General features: G+C 47.4%; 1 protein-coding gene across 2 annotated transcripts in view; it reads right to left on the bottom strand.

Moving 5' to 3' along the window:
- The window catches only part of PNPLA7 (patatin like phospholipase domain containing 7), a 125885-nt gene continuing 110210 nt past the window's right edge, over positions 1-15675 (bottom strand). For both annotated transcript variants that reach the window (XM_040531088.1, XM_040531089.1), the window contains 4 exons: positions 13554-13664; positions 7927-8011; positions 1892-1995; positions 1-834 (listed from right to left, as the gene is read on the bottom strand). In XM_040531088.1, the coding sequence (XP_040387022.1) occupies positions 754-834; positions 1892-1995; positions 7927-8011; positions 13554-13664 (381 nt within the window). In that variant the 3' untranslated portion in view covers positions 1-753. The remainder of the gene's footprint in view (positions 835-1891; positions 1996-7926; positions 8012-13553; positions 13665-15675) is intronic.

Genomic DNA, 15675 nt, shown 5'->3' with positions numbered 1-15675 from the left:
TCCAGTAGAATACCTTTATTTTTTCAGGGCAAATACAGCCAAGTAGTGGCTCCAGAGTTCACTGGCAAGTGTCAGCACTATGATTTGTCAGTAAATGTTCTGCTGATGGTTTGAGGATACAGGCTAGATAGCTAGTGTTCATGTCAATTGATTTCTTGGCTTCAGATTTCAAGTTAAATACATTCAGACTGGCTCCTGTCAGAGCACTGCTCACAAGTACCTGATCAAAAGTCACTGAGGAGTTGATTACACAGTTACCTGATTCATATGAAAAGAAAGCAATGATGCTGCGATCCACAAAATCCCTTCCTCTCTCTAATGCTGCTGCACGGAGCCTTCTCAGCAACAGACTTCAGTACATTGCTGGATGACGTCCAGTTATTCTTTGGGCCTTCACAGTAAAAACAGTAACTGGAACATACCGCAGCAAAAATCAAGGCAGCGTTTGACTGCACGTTCCCACCACGTTTCTACTTTGTCAGTCTCAGAGTGATTAACAAACAGCCGCTCATTCTGGCACCCGTACAAAGGAGCACGGCACAAGGCAGCCACCCTTCACGGAGGTCCAAGTGGCACAGGGACTTGGGCATGATGCGGGTATTTGTGCTTAGTGCTGGCAGCTGAATGCGTCATACCCTGCCTGGAGAAGGACGAAAGCTTACTTAATGTCAACTAGAAGTTGCTTTCTTTTTTTAAATACATATAAATAAAAGTGGCAGTATGGACGGGATGTAGCTGTCAGTCTTCTGAGCGCTAGCCCAGCTCTCCTGTGCTTCTTGCCTGGCAGTCCAGGTCTGGGAGATTCTTGCGCTTTCTTATCTGCATATCTTCATCCTGAAGGAGAAAAAAAAAGCACAAACTCATTCTTCAGTGTCCTCCCTGAGCTGGATAAAATCTGTCCTCTTCCCTCATCTCTTCTTTTGTCCATCAGGCATTACCCATTAGAGATCAGCCCAGCAAACAAAAATCTGTACACCATCGCTCCAGCTCCCCACTCAGAACACCAAAGCCACCTTACATCCTCACACTGGCAGCTGCCCAGGCTAGGAGCCTTCCCAAACTACTCACATATTTCCACTGAAAAAACAGTTCGTCTCCAACATGACAGGCAGCTTCAGCTTTTAAACCTGCTGGCTACTCTAGCTGGAGTAAGAAGGGCAGGAGTACGACCCTTCAGGCTGTAGGCAACATCAACTGCCTGGCCTCACGGTGCAGGTTTTCCTCAGGGTGGACCTGAGCTCCCACACAATCAAATAACTTTGGTTGTAAGGGACTTTCAGGAAATATAATACAATTTCCTGCTCTACTCAGGGCTAACTAATGCCAGATCAGGTCATTCAGAGCCTTTTCTATTTGGTTTTTGGGTATCGACAAGGCTGGAGTTTCCACCATCTCTGCACACCCCACTGCAACACCCAGGTGTGCTTTTTGTGACACCTTTCCTTGCATGCAGTCAGGATTTCCCTTACTGCAAGCTGCACCTGCCACCTCTTGTCTTTTTGCAGTGCATCTCTGACACCGTCTTCTTTATAAGCACCCAGTTCCAGACAGCTGAAGACGGCAGGCAGGTCCCCTCTCGGCCTCTTCTCCTCCAAGCTGAAGGAAGCAGCTCCCTCAGCCTCCTCGTGCCCGATGCGCCCCAGCCCTGACCCACCCTGAGACCAAACCCACGAAGCCCTGGACTCTTCACACGACGTGGCCATGTTTGCCCCACACGACACCGCTGCAGACTGCCCACCTGAACAGCACATGTCCTTTAGTGCCTGAACTGCACAGAAAAACTTCTGCACAGTCTTCCTCGGCACACCCCTCTACGTGCTTCTCTGAGCAATCCTTCCTGACACCTCGACCTCGTACCCACCGCACAGCCTATTGCCGGGGCAGCGCGTACCGAGTCAGAGTCTTCTTCAACCTGGCTGCTTATGAAATTCACATAATCATCCTTCTGGCTGTCCAGAACTTCTTCCTCATACTCAGTCTGGTAGTCTGATTCATCTAAAGACAGAAGAGAGAAAAAACACTGGTTAATAGGCATTTGGAGAGGCAGAGAAGGCTGGAAGAGGAATGACACCTGTGTCTGCTGAGCACTGGTGCAGGGCAGGGTGACGGCTGGCCAGCCCTGAGCAGCTCAGTGAGCTGGGACTGCCCAAGCATCCATCACATCTCCAGCCAGATCACAGAACAAGCTTCAAGCCATGTCCTGCATGCGAGCTGTGTCCTGCGGCCCTCCACGATCTAAAGAGCCTGCAGCAAAAGCAGCGAGAGCCAAACTGCCCACGTGAGCCTGGTGGGCGCTGTCGGGGGGAGATGCTCCCGCTCCCTGGGGAATGCTGCTCACAGAGTCACCGCCTCTTGCTGGTCAGACCAGACCAGACCTGTGAAATACCTTCAGAAGACATGCCTAGGAGCTACACATCCTAACTCCTGGACACGGCTGTGGCAGACCCGCTGGAAACACGGACTTGCAGACATACGACAAGCTCTTCTGGTGCCAAACGCTCGCCACCGCAGAGTGATAATTATGTGTCTCACAATCTCTGGTCCACAGGGAACGGTGACATTTACATTCCCCTCCTCCCCACAGGGAACAATCGCCTGCTTTCTCTGGCAATCCCACAGATTATCGTAACCAAGGGAAGCTCAAAAACCTGACCTGTGCCTTCATCTAACTCTGAGCAGCATTGCTTCTACTTCAGTCCTGATCAGCAGCTTCTGTGCTCAAGTTAAAAAACAAAAGCCATCACCTTTCTTCCAAACACCACCTCGGCAATGGCATCACCACTCCTAAAAGCAAGGGGTGCTGCAAGGGGGGGCCGAACCGCCTGCAGTGCATGGTAGGTGACATCAAGCAGCTTCTAGCAGACTGAACGTGTGGGGTCCTCTTCATCCTTTCCCCAGCCTGGTTGCTGTGGTTTGAAGAGCCGTACACAGCCAGTAGGATAAGGTCAGGTTAAAGGAGAAACCCAGCAAAAGGCTTTTTTCCATAGAGATGCACGGACATCTCAGACGTGAGGTGAAAGGTGGCAGCAGATTCGATCAGTCACAATTTTACCAAGTACACGATAATCACTTTTCTGGTCTCTCAGAGGCCAGACATCGTTACGCCAAGAACTGCTAGTGCCAGCTACAAATTAAATGCAACCGTACCTCCTGCAGAGACCTCTGGCAAAGCCAGGTGCTCGGCGATGCTACCAGCGCCCCTGCCACCTATGTCCCCCACTCCGGCTGGCTGAATCTTCAGATTTCTCTCTTCACCTCTCCTTGCCTTCCTGTCAGCCTCACTAGGATATCAGTTTTAAGACAAATTCCTGTTCACTTGGAATAAACTTTTGAACTTTGTCACTTTCAACATGTCCTCATTGACTTTTGCTGCCTGCTTTCCCCCTCCCAACACGTTCGCCTCCCTGTATTCTGCTGCAGTTGCCTGAGCAGCGTCCATGCCGCAGCAAAGCTTTCACCCCTTGCCCCCGCTGTCAGGCAGGACACCGCCGTGCCGACGGGCAGGGCAGCCAGCAGCAGGACACGACACCGAGCGCCCAGGCCTGAGCACCAAAGCCCCGACACATCAGCGCAGAGTCACCGCGTCTTCCAGAGCCTGGAGATCACTCCAGGGCTGTACAGCAGACACCAAGGGCCACTCACTGACAGGATCGACTCTCCCACATCACTTCAACACTCGACAGCAACGAATGGCACCGGGGCAGCTGCCCATCATGAGTCCCGACGGACCTCTCAGTGCACCAGGAGCCGCTGCTGAGCCCCCTCCCAAGCAAGCACGAAGCCAGTGTGCGCACACAGCAAAGCGAAGCAAGCTGCAGAGGGCCACCTGTCATTTGCACAGGTTCTGGCAATTTCAGAATGCAATTAAATGCATTAAAAATGGCAGATTTTTTTTTTCATTTAGACTGTTTTCTGACATTTTCATGAGTTAATTCACATGCACTTTCAGTTGCTGAAGAAATACCTGTTTTTCGGCTCGGTAGTGAAAAAAGTGGTTTCTGTTTAAACTGGCTTCTTGATTAAGTATTTCTTTTGGGAACAGTCAATAGCATCTGCTCCATGCTGAAGACAACAGCACAGTCTGTTCCACAGCATTTTCTTCAAACATGATAACTACACCCAACTGCTAGAACATTAGGATTCAAGACATTTGGTCAATTTTTTTCCTTTGGTTCAGAGAATCATCATTAGCTTATACTAAAAGCATCGCTGACAATCTTTGATAAAAACACACTGGAGAAACCAGACGCTCACCTGAACAGCAAGAGATAGCACAAACAACAGTTTGCAGTTTACAGCTCCAATAAAACTGACTGCAATTAAACCCAAATCCCTTGATTTTATAAGCACTGTTCAGCATCTAACTGGTCTTTACACAGATACTAAGACCAGGAGAGAGTTGTCCCTTCTCATGTCCCTCTCACAGTAACTCCAGGTACTCGAGGACAGCGGGTGGTGGTCTCACCCGCGCTCCCTGAGCATCATCTTCCTTTGTCCCCCTTGAGACTGGGGCTCAAGGGGCAACAGCTCCAGCCCCGAGCAGCCTTGCCCATTCACTGCCAAGCCCCCCAGGAGCATCAGGCAGGACGGAGGCCTGATTGCCCTGTTCAGCACACCGTCACCCAAACACTTCAGCCCATAGAGGAGCTAACCTAACCAAACACAAAGAGAGACGCATGGGCAAGGCTGTCACAACAGCCAACAGCTGTTGACATTCCTTATATTTAAAGCACTCAGTAGCATGCTAGCTGCTGCCACCACCAAAAGGTGACGATCCTGACCTTAAAGAGCCAGCAAAGAGATGACACCATGGAGAGGCACCCCAACCCACTGGTAGTGGAGGCAGCGTGCTTACAGTTGGAAGGTCACACAACCACTTCTCGTGCCAACGAATTGCTCTGTGATTCTGTAGCTTTTGGCATTTCTTATTAGCCTGAGTTCTGCAGGCAACGCACCACGTTTGAAGAAAATCAGTGCTGAATGTCTGGAGGGTTTCTGTTTCAGTAATGCCCATGGGCTTTGATGTAACTCAAGGAATCTGGTAGCTCATCGCAATCTGATGTGCATGAGTGCTTTTCGATAGGACTTTTTAAGCAGTAAATACACAGAGGGTAACCTAGTGCCCAATAACCCTCTCCCCTGAGAGGTTTTGGGATGTCTCCTGCTTCAGCTGTATTGCAAAACCAGGTGTTTCAAACCAATATTAACATTCCTTTTTCCCCAAGTACTTTTTCCAAGTGGCTGTTGCTAAACTGCTCTGTTACACCACTTGGTATCTTTCAGCCATCGCATGCAGTGAGTGTGCTACCCGACCTCACACCAAGGAACAGGGCCACGAGGGCGGCCTGAAGCATTATGGCCTCAGGTTGTGCCAGGGGAGGTTTAGGTTGGATATTAGGAAGAAGTTCTTCACTGAAAGGGTTGTGCAGCATCAGAACAGGCTGCCCAGGGAAGTGGTTGATGTCACCATAACTGGAAGTCTTCAAAAGACGTGTAGATGTGGTGCTTGGGGACACAGCTTGGTGGCAGACGTGGCGGTGCTAGGTTAAGGGTTGGACTTGATCTTCAAGGTCTTTTCCAACCTAAATGATTTTGTGATTACTGCTTCAGAAAATGGCAAGTGAAACCTGCTGTGGAAATCACGCCGAGTGTGCGTGACTTCAGTCCTCAGCAAACCCTCCTGGCTGGGGACACGACCAGAGCTGCGGCTGAGCCTCCCTCGGAGGACGGCATCCGCACTGTGCTGGCCGAGGCCGCAGCTGTGCAAAACGCAATTACAGCTGAACAAAGACAAAAATCCCAATCGAGTAAGTGATTTGCAGAAGTGTTGTGATGCAGAACTGAAACACAGCCACAAGTACTGCAGCATCTCAACTGTGAAAACAAGCTTCTGTTCTCCTACATATGTTTCCCCACATGCTCACTCAGAGGGCACAGGTACCCTGGGTCCAGCACAGAGCATAAGTGACTTCCTTCTCCTCACTTCTTCCTGATGGACAGTCCCCCCGTCCCTCTCCCCCCACCTTTTAAACTATTTTAATCATTTTCCTCAGTTTGTTCAAGAGTGAAAGAACGTCTGTTACATTCTGATTGACTACAAAGCCCAGGAGAAGGGGGGAAATGTCAGTACAAAGGGTGAAAGGCCCTGGACTGGCACAGGCTGGCAGAGCCTCCAGATCTAAAGCCATCTCTTCTTTAGGAGAAAAGGCAGGGAAGTTTTTTCTTCATTTCATTTTTAGAACAAAATTATCGACAGAATTTCTTCATCCAGCCTGAGACCTGCAGTACACAATCAGGACAGGCAGAGCCCCTTCTACAGTCTCTGAGGTCCGAGATCTCACTCAGGGAGGGATTTCCACAGAGAGAAAAAAAAAGTTTCACCTTTTTTGACACTGCCAGTTGATATACATGCTACAAGGAAGCACCCTGTCTTATTACTTGCACAGGACAAATGCAGTCAGACCATCTTCACGAGCAGACAAATCCCAAGGCTCACCAGCACACGTGAGGAGCCACCCGACAGCCACTGGGCCGCTGCCAGGGCAGCAGTCGCCCTCCTGCCGAGCTCCGGTCACCTCTTCAGCAAGAGGCACGGGGACAATGCCACGTTCAGGGAACGCCTTTACGGCCACTGCCCATCAAAACCAGGCACAGACCCTGCAGGTACCACATGAAGTCACCCCCAACATGAACACCAGACTCCTCCAAGACCTGCCGTCCGTATGCACAGCTCTCTCCCGCCATTCTTCCCCCTCCTCCGGAGCCTACAACAAACATTTCAGTGTCTCCTAGGACCACGGGGCACCTGTCCCTTGCATCCCAAATACCCCATGCATATGCCCCTCCTTAGGCCAAAATTTGCCATACCTACTTCTTGAAAGTTACTTATTCGTGTTTAATGGCCTCACCTAGCAAAAAGAAAATCTTCCTAACAGGGCGAGTAATCAGAAGGTATAACGGAGGAAGACCTGTCACACCACACAGGTTGAGTCTCAGAAGGACTCGGCACCGATGCCTTAAATAACCATGTTACATGAATTCTTCAATCTTATTCACAATGGCTGTTTCAGACATTTGATTAATATTTTCTTCATAAGGCATATGATTGCAATTAGCATTTCAAATTACCACAGGGACATCTCTACAAACAGTCACAGATGGAAGGACTGCTAACTTTAGATTTTCCTCTGCAAGAACAAGAATCGGGAGGAGGGGGAGAGACTGTTTATAAAAAGCTCCGGCACTGGTAAAACGCTTGGAGATTTCAGGCCTCCAAAGCTCTGTTTGATCCTGTTAAGTGAGTCTTCGGTTGTGATATTTACAGGGAGCTGCTCCATAGGACATGTCTGAGGCACAAAGCTCTCAAGTGCCGCCACGTAAAAGTGCAGGAGTCGCTCCTGTTCCACATTAGTTCATTAGTGCTCCCTGTAATAGCAGTGTACATAAAGCAATCAAGCCAGTGAGTCATTCCAGATTTGATTCAAAGTAGCACAAAAAGATCCTTCAGTCAAACCTTTAAATCGCCCTCCTCTCGTTTCAAAAGGACACGGACCAAAGACCGAAGCCAGTACAGGGACATGGACAGCATGAGGAGGAATGAGCGCTCAGCTTTGTGAGAGCTGACACGTGTGCTATTTCACTCAGAATTAGGCTAACTGGAAAAAGGATTGCTCCCACCAGGAAAGCACACCAGACCATGCCAGTAACGCTTGGCAGCGATGTCTCACCACGGCAAGAGCACCGAGTCCCACCCTCACCCAAGCAGAGGGGAGGCACCCCACGACTGACACCAGAGCCAGCAGCAGCCAGCCCTCAAACACATCACAGCTCACAGCACGGGCCGGTGAAAGAAAGCAATGAAGTGGCCAGCCCCATCGTGCTGCCCTTCCTGCTGCATCGCAGCACCGGCCGGGTCCCTCGACTCACCGTCTGCCACGGGGGCTTTCACTGGCTCGATCCTGGACACGATTTCTGCCAGGTCCGTAAAAGAGGTGGTGGCACAGGTCACATTCTGAAACACAGCAATAAGGTTTAGGTATGTTACCAAATATACACAAAATATCCAATTCAAGACTGTGTAAAAATTATACTGAACAGAGAAAGCTCCAGACACAGATTTCACCCTCGTTACTCATCGGTGAGCAATTCACAAAACAATGACCCTGATGCATGGCCTGGCTGCAAAGATGGGATTCCCAAGAGCAAGCAGACACCGGGCAATCTCTAACAGGCCCTTCTCCATCCATGCAATACGAGACCTTATTAAAAATTTAGGAAACTATAGAAAAGGCGACAAAGACAAGAACTGGCAGGCCTGGACTCTCTGACAGACAGCGTTCCTTTTGCTTCCTTGCTCTCTATCACTGCACTGTGTTACTTTATAAAAGGGACCAGCTGGGCCAGGTGCAGCCCCCAGGGAGATTTCTGCTTCCCTCAGGAGCCTGGTGGGAGGGAGAAGGGGCCGTGGTGCCGTACATGAGCCAGCAGAGGCCCTGGGAGGCCATGCAGCCAAGCGGGCAGCAGCCAGGGGTGACCAGGACCTGCCAGGGGACCCCAGCCCTCTCGGCAAGTCAGGGGCTGGAGGTGCTGCAGCGAGCAGGAACCCAAGAGGTCTGCCTGCAAGGAGAAGTATTTCCCACTGTAATTCCTCTTTTCAAACCCTTTCTATTTTTATTCTGTCTCACTCAAGCAGCAGGTTGATCATTCTGGGATTTGAAGAGTTGCCTGCTTTAGTTTTTCTTTTTAATAAAACACAACTTTGGCATTTACGATTTGGTTTGGCCTTCCTGTGTGCTTGGCCACAAGTGAGGCGTGTGGGCCTCTCTCCCTCCTTGGGGCCAGACATAGGGTCACTGGACGGCAACTCCAACACCCTTTGCTGATTTTCAAACCAGTCACTTTAATTAGTACAGTAGCAACCTGCCCCAGAGGAGAGTGAAGGGGAAGAGCTTGCGGAGGCCATGTTATTGGCACTGGGCTGTCAGGAATTGCTGGGACAGACCTGCCCACACACCTCCAGGCAGGGCAGGTTCCTCATACAGTGTTTTTGCGAGCAATTCTTTGCTCTTCTGGCAGGAGCACTGATACTGTGAATCATACAGCCCCTGCAGGGGTCACAGCAGAAGCCCATTACAGCTGCAGCAGATTGCTCTCAGTTGACCTTTAATCCATAACTAACTTTTGATGTAATTTAGCACGGCCTAAGCAGGGTAAGGATTCAGGACAAACAGCTGCTGGGGAGCAGTGGACAGAAAAGACCCAAAGGGAATTAAAAAAATACCTGTATGAAATGAAACAGCAGTAGCTTAGGACACACATTTTAAAATAAAAAGAAGCAGAGAAGCTCAGAATAAGGTTTGACCATTAAGGAACCAGCCAGAAGAGTGAGTCAGTCCTGCTTCATCGTGAACACGCAACCTGAATGGTCCCAGTGAAGCATCTACAGGTGGCCATTTCCCAGGACAGGAGGGGGGAAAAAAAAGAGCAGCTACATCTTCATTTTGTGCCACATGACTAAGCAAGGGATATGTGCGAACTCTGGCCACAAAGCAGACACAGCGATGTTTGAGGCAATCACCTGCACTGTACAAACAAGGACTGTCATAAAGCAAACAGACTGGGTGCATTCAGCCCTCGCACAGACACGCGCCAGACTGTCCTGGGGAGGATGCGGCAGAGCAGGGACTGGCTTTGGAGGGGAAAGAGCAGGGCACTGTATGAAGTGCTGAACAAAGCCTGCAGGGAACATCGCCAAAAGATGCTCTTGGAAAACTAGCATCAGCTCACATGCCCCCAGAGAAAACCTGGGAGGACAGATGAGCATGAAGGCAATCCTAAGTGTGACCCTGCCCACGGGAGCATCTGTTGCAGTAATACACATGATCCCATGCTAGGGAATATGACATACACATGATCCCATGGGTAAGCCTGCGAGAGGAAGCTTGGAGAGGCAGCTGCACCCCGAAGTCTTAGCACTCCGACTGGAACACCACTTGTGGGAAACCAGGTGTCTTCCCACGCTCATTTGATGCTTTGCAAAAAAGGCATTTAATATGTTTCAATGTTCGCTCTGACTACTTTTGAGAACGAAACCACACTCCCATCAGTTAACACAAGGAAAAGAAGATTCATTTGAAACCTACTCTCAAACCTTCCTGCTGATATTTTTTCCAAGAAGGAAGAAAGTATTCTCTTTAGCATAATCTTTATTAAATAAATGAGAGGAGAAAGACAGATACTATTGTAGTCTGCTAGATTATATTTAGCTTTGACTATGAATAACACTTCAATAGACAAAACTTCCCCGAGGAGATCCAATTTACGGTACTGCATTACTCTGCATTGGGGAAGAATAAAGGTTGTTCAAATGAACTTTATGTAAGGTTGCTGTTGTTCATGGCTTCAGTATTTGCATTTTAAGAACAGATAAGTAGCAACTGAATGATGAAAGGAAGGAAGAAATATCTAAATGCTTAAATATCTGGAGATTAAGTAAAAATTCAACGCTTACGACATAGAAACAAGATGAAAAGAAACCGAGCCCAACACTTCAAGATGTTGAACACTCCAGAAATAGCTGAAGAACTAAAACACAGATCATCAAAACCTTTGCTAATGAAAGGCAAGTTAAAAATATCAGCTGTTATCCCTGGAAGATAGCACAGCTAAAGGACTTAAATGACTTTAATGGACTAAGGAAAAAAAGCTAAACACCTCAGAGAGAGCCTGCAATACTTGTTATTTTGTAGAAATAAACTTACAAAAACAAGTCATATGGAAAAAATATCTTGCTTTTTACTAGGCTCCAGAGTAGCTGGAGGAAAAAGCAGGCGACTTTCTGGGTCCTTGGAATATAGCCTGGAACTTAGCTTCAGGTTTGGGGACCGCACAAAGCTGACCAGGCGGTTTGTCAAGACATTCTCATGCACCCATTATTTTCATAATCTTGGTGTCTCAGCAGTCAGCACTTTCTGCCTTGTTATGAAGTGCTTACACAGAAATGCAATGACAAGCTCTGTCTACAACCACTACATAACCTATTTGATCTCCATGGCAGTTGAAGTGACATAAAAAAACAGGGTAGATTACAATAAATGTTCAAAATCCTGCATCATGCACAGCTGTAATACTGTGATTTGACTGAAATTAGCCTGACTTATTGTATCCCATATAATGGGCAATTCTTAAAGAAGCCTGGTTTGAAAGGTACATTTGTTACAGCAGTGAAGATGTTCAAGCTTGTTACCGCTGGGTGATAAAAGTTAGAGGACAAAATAGGACACACGACCATTTGACACACACACACACACACACACACACACTCACTCTTCTCCCCCTTGACTTCTCCTTACGACTATCAACATGCACTCACAAACACATACCAGCACATAACCAGCCTGAACATCATCAGAGGCAGAGTGTCAGAGGCAGAATGGGGGACCCCCTCTTCTGCAGCTCATGCATCTCCTATTGCAGGTCATCTTGCCAGTAAAAAATAATAAGCTGACGAGTTTTGGTGCTCCTCAAGCTACTCTGAGCTTTTTTTCCCACAAAGCTCAGTTCCTCTGTGCTCCTCCCACAGTCACTCACCCTGCCCGTCAGCTTGGGTGGAATTCATCTTCTGATGGTACAAAGGCATCAGCACTGCTCCCCTTTGTCTCCCTTCACAGGGAGGGAGCTGAGGGTGCCATCTCTCTTATTCCAGTAGAGCCATTTCCATTTCTGCAAGTGACTCACACCCTACAAGCGCTCATCTCTCTCCTGTGACAAATGGGGGTCTAAAGGCAAAGAGCTCAGATGTGGGCGTTTGGAAAAAGAAAAAAAAAAAAAAAAACTACCTCTTGCTGCTGGGCTAACATCCATCCCTTCAAGGACTGCCTTTCCTCTCCCCTTGCTCACACCATTTCTCTCCTAGGAGAAGTGCTGGAGAGTCGATCTCTGGAAGAGCTGCAAACTCTCAATGTCATTTTTCACCTCCACTGACTTTTCTTACTGAAGCTTACTACAGCTATGATATATTTTGGCAATCACTTAAAATATTGCTACTAATTTCCCTATCTCTAAAAGACAATAAAGAAGAATTACAGAGTAAAACATGAAGTCTTTTTAGCACTTGGGTTTTAAATCAGAGGAATTTGAAGGAAGTAAGGATAATAAGCCAATATATTATAATATAGTACCCGAGTCCTCAAAAAGGTGATAACTGTTTCTTAAAAACAACCAAAACTTCCCCAGAAATTCAGGCAGCCCACAGAGTTACTGGACCAGCTCTAGAGGCTGACTTAAATCCTGAAATTGTAAACCCAAGAGATTTTCATCCTACTTCTAAGTACTTCAACAACACTGCAAGCTTGCATGGAGCTGTAATAAGAGCCTTAGGAAATGCCTTTCCTAGTAGAGGAGCAAGGAAGAAAAACAACAAAACAAGAAGTCTGAGGCTTTGCAAGGATTTTAACTCTTAGCTAAAAACGCATCCATGGCAAGGATTTATTTCAAGCTTTCTGGGAGCATCTGAGAACTATTTGAGTCGTATCAGGAAAGCCAGCAATGGTGGAGATCAATGCCAGAGATCCCGGCTCACATCCTCGGTGACAAGCACTGGGCAGCTTGGGAGAGATCAGAAAGATGGCGTGGGAGAGAGCCATTGCCCTGGTAGAACAGTTTCTGTTAGCAAGAACAATGCCCAGGCACCACCTGAACTTTGTGGCACAAGAATAAATGAATAGCAGCTTTAAAGTTACTTGTGCCTACCCAGCTCTACTCTGAGAGGCAATCTACACATGCATTCATGCAATGGGTACAAACGTGGCCCATTGCCTGAAACCACAGATCATCCTTCTCTCATCACCTCCTCGCAGATCATCCACCCATGGGACCCGCAGGGGCACAGCCACATCTTCCACCCTCACGCTTGGTGGAGAAAACAGCTCAGGCAGCAGCACTCGGTGCCCTCTAACTGCTGACCCACACAGGGAAGAAGAGAACGGTGGGCACGTAAACACCTCCACATCAGCTATGTCTCGCAGAAAGCGCTGGTTATGGGTGAGCACCCTGCCTTCCCTCAAGTACTTGTGCTGTGCATGGTTTTGGGTTACGAATGTGGTATCAATCTGGTAGAACGAAACAGCAACAAGGAGAGCTGCCCTACAGGGCTACGTCGTTTCTTGAGGTTTCAGGGAGCATCCTACTTGGTGAGGATATGGGTGGATCTCTGCAGGGGTACATACATTACACATTGGGGATGGGGATTGTTTCTTTTTAAATGTGGCTATCAAAACCACCGGGACTCTGGTAGAGCACACCTTGGCCACACGTGTACCTGATGATCCAGGAAGTGCAGGACCTCCTCATTCATCCAGGCTCAAAGAAAGGAGTTGCTGAAAAACTGATTATACCTCTTCTGGCCTCAAAAGATTTTAACTAATAGATGCAGGCTCACAAGAAAGGACTTGAGGCAACTTTCTCCTTCTTACCCCCGACGTTTCTGGGCAGTATACAACCTGTTGTGCATCAAGTAGCTCTGGCAGAAGAGTGCATTTAAACTGAGCACTTACATCAGAAGTTTTGGATTTGCAAGTCTCTTGTCTGTCTTTTAGCATTTTGTCAAGGACTCCACTCCTGCACCAGACACCAAATACAGTTTTCCCGTGCTGATATCCCACTTCCTGGGAAAAGAGAACCAGGAGAAAAGAAAAAAAAAAAAGTAAATTAGTAACAAAAAAACATTATCCAGGAAATCCAGATGTCTATCCCAAAGGCAGGATGCATGTTTTGGTACCTTCCATCCTTAGCTAGAAAAGCTGCTCAGCCTAATGATTAGGGGGGAATGATTAAGCAAACAAGGCGCTATTCTAAGTCTAAATGTTAACTGGGTCCTTGACCCCACAGTATGTACAGAAAAGCGCCACCTGACAACTACTTTTACAGCAGCAGCTTCAAGCAGGTTCACAGAATAATGCCATATGAAGCTCAGTACGTGTATGCATACACCCTTCCAGCACAGGCTCTTTCTTTGGAAGAATCTAACAATGCAAATTAATCTGTGTCTTTTCCCTTCTTGGGTACAAAGAAACCCAGAAAAGAAACTCTTGGGTTCCCTTTCTAACAAAGAAAAGTTACTGTAGGGTGCCTGGGTTGCAAAGGCTCTTTTAGCAAGGTAAGCCTAACAGCACCAAGCACACAAGAGTCAGTTGGCTGGAGTGGACAGTGGCAGATGCACAACAGCAAAACACTCTACATCCCAGTACTTTAAAAGTATAAAGAAGCTTACACTTGGAATAGTAACATGGCACTATGTCATTAGCATGTAAACAACTGGAGAAATAATTGTTTCGAGTTTTATTTTATTTTATTTTTCCCTAGCAAGGCCATAGAAATGGTGTTTAACAACTAAATTGAAAGGACGGAGCAACAGGTGTTGGGAATCCCAGATTCTATTTCCAGCTCTCGCAGTGGCAGCACACGCTAAGCCTCCCACCTGCATGGTCACTACGGGTGCTGGAAGCAGCCCTGGCCAAGCTGGTATTGTTTCCCAACTGTTTTTTGGATAGAATTCAAAGCAGAGAAAGCACTTACAGTGGAATTCACCTTTCAATCCATCACAGCCTCTCAGCCTAGGCTGGATGCGATTGCTCAGAAGGAAAAGGGACCTGACAGGTCTATGACTTGCTGGATCAGATTGATCCCAAGTATGCAAAAGAACCCGAGCTTCAGGAAATGACACGCAGCCACCTTATCACTACAGGCAGATACAGAACAGGGATTTTGTTCCTGAAGAAGGAAGGATTTTTGTTCTTTTGAACACACCGAATCGCAGCTACATGGTGCCCATTTCTATTTTCTGGACAATCGAGGTACATAGCTGAAATTAAAAAAAAAAAACAACAACAAAACAAACACACGCTATTTCATAGCCTGTAATGATAAAGGAATGCCTAGAATGCCCTTTAAGGTCAGCACAGTGTAAAACTCCCCCCGGGACAAAGCTTATTTAGCTACACTGTAGGAAATGAAAACCCAGTAGGGTGCTGCCCTCTGTACCTGTAACATCTCGTGCCAAGAACTTGCTCAAAGAAAGCGACATCTTTGAGAAATTGCACTTTCCTCAAGTTTTTAATTCCACTGAGAAAAAATTGCCTGGTGTCTTCAAATCTCTTTAATGACAGCAAATTAGACAGAACAATGATTTGACAGCTTACTGTTACTGTGATGATCTATCAGACCTGTTTGTCAAGGTTTTAAAAAGGGCCAGGACACTGCTCCCAGTGAAGAGCACTATTTAAACAGGGAAGCCTCAGGTCCCCTGCTGAGGGGACAGAGCTGTTTACCCAGGAGCTATGACATCAAATATCCTTGGGAAAATATTTATACTGGGGAAATCAGCTGGTGGCTTTGAATAGCTGCTCTTTGTTCCTAAGTACTCTCGCAAATGTAAATCTGCAGGGCTTAATTGCATTACTGTTTTTGCTCAGTATTTATAAGAGAGTATTAGGGAACAATGTTGAGAAAGCAATCTGCAGCCTAATGAGTGTTGTTGGTTCTCAACACATCTGTAAAGGAGAACTGCTTAAAGGAAAATTGGCACTTCTCCCTCCTCCTTTTTCCCAGACTAGGAGAAGAGCAAACCCGTGCAGAAACACCTGAACACAGAAGATATTTGCACAGCTGAAGCAAAGA

The sequence above is a fragment of the Cygnus olor genome, chromosome 19 (assembly GCF_009769625.2).
Source record: "Cygnus olor isolate bCygOlo1 chromosome 19, bCygOlo1.pri.v2, whole genome shotgun sequence".
Taxonomy (NCBI): Eukaryota; Metazoa; Chordata; class Aves; order Anseriformes; family Anatidae; genus Cygnus; species Cygnus olor.
This window is presented reverse-complemented; position numbering and strand designations above follow the sequence as displayed.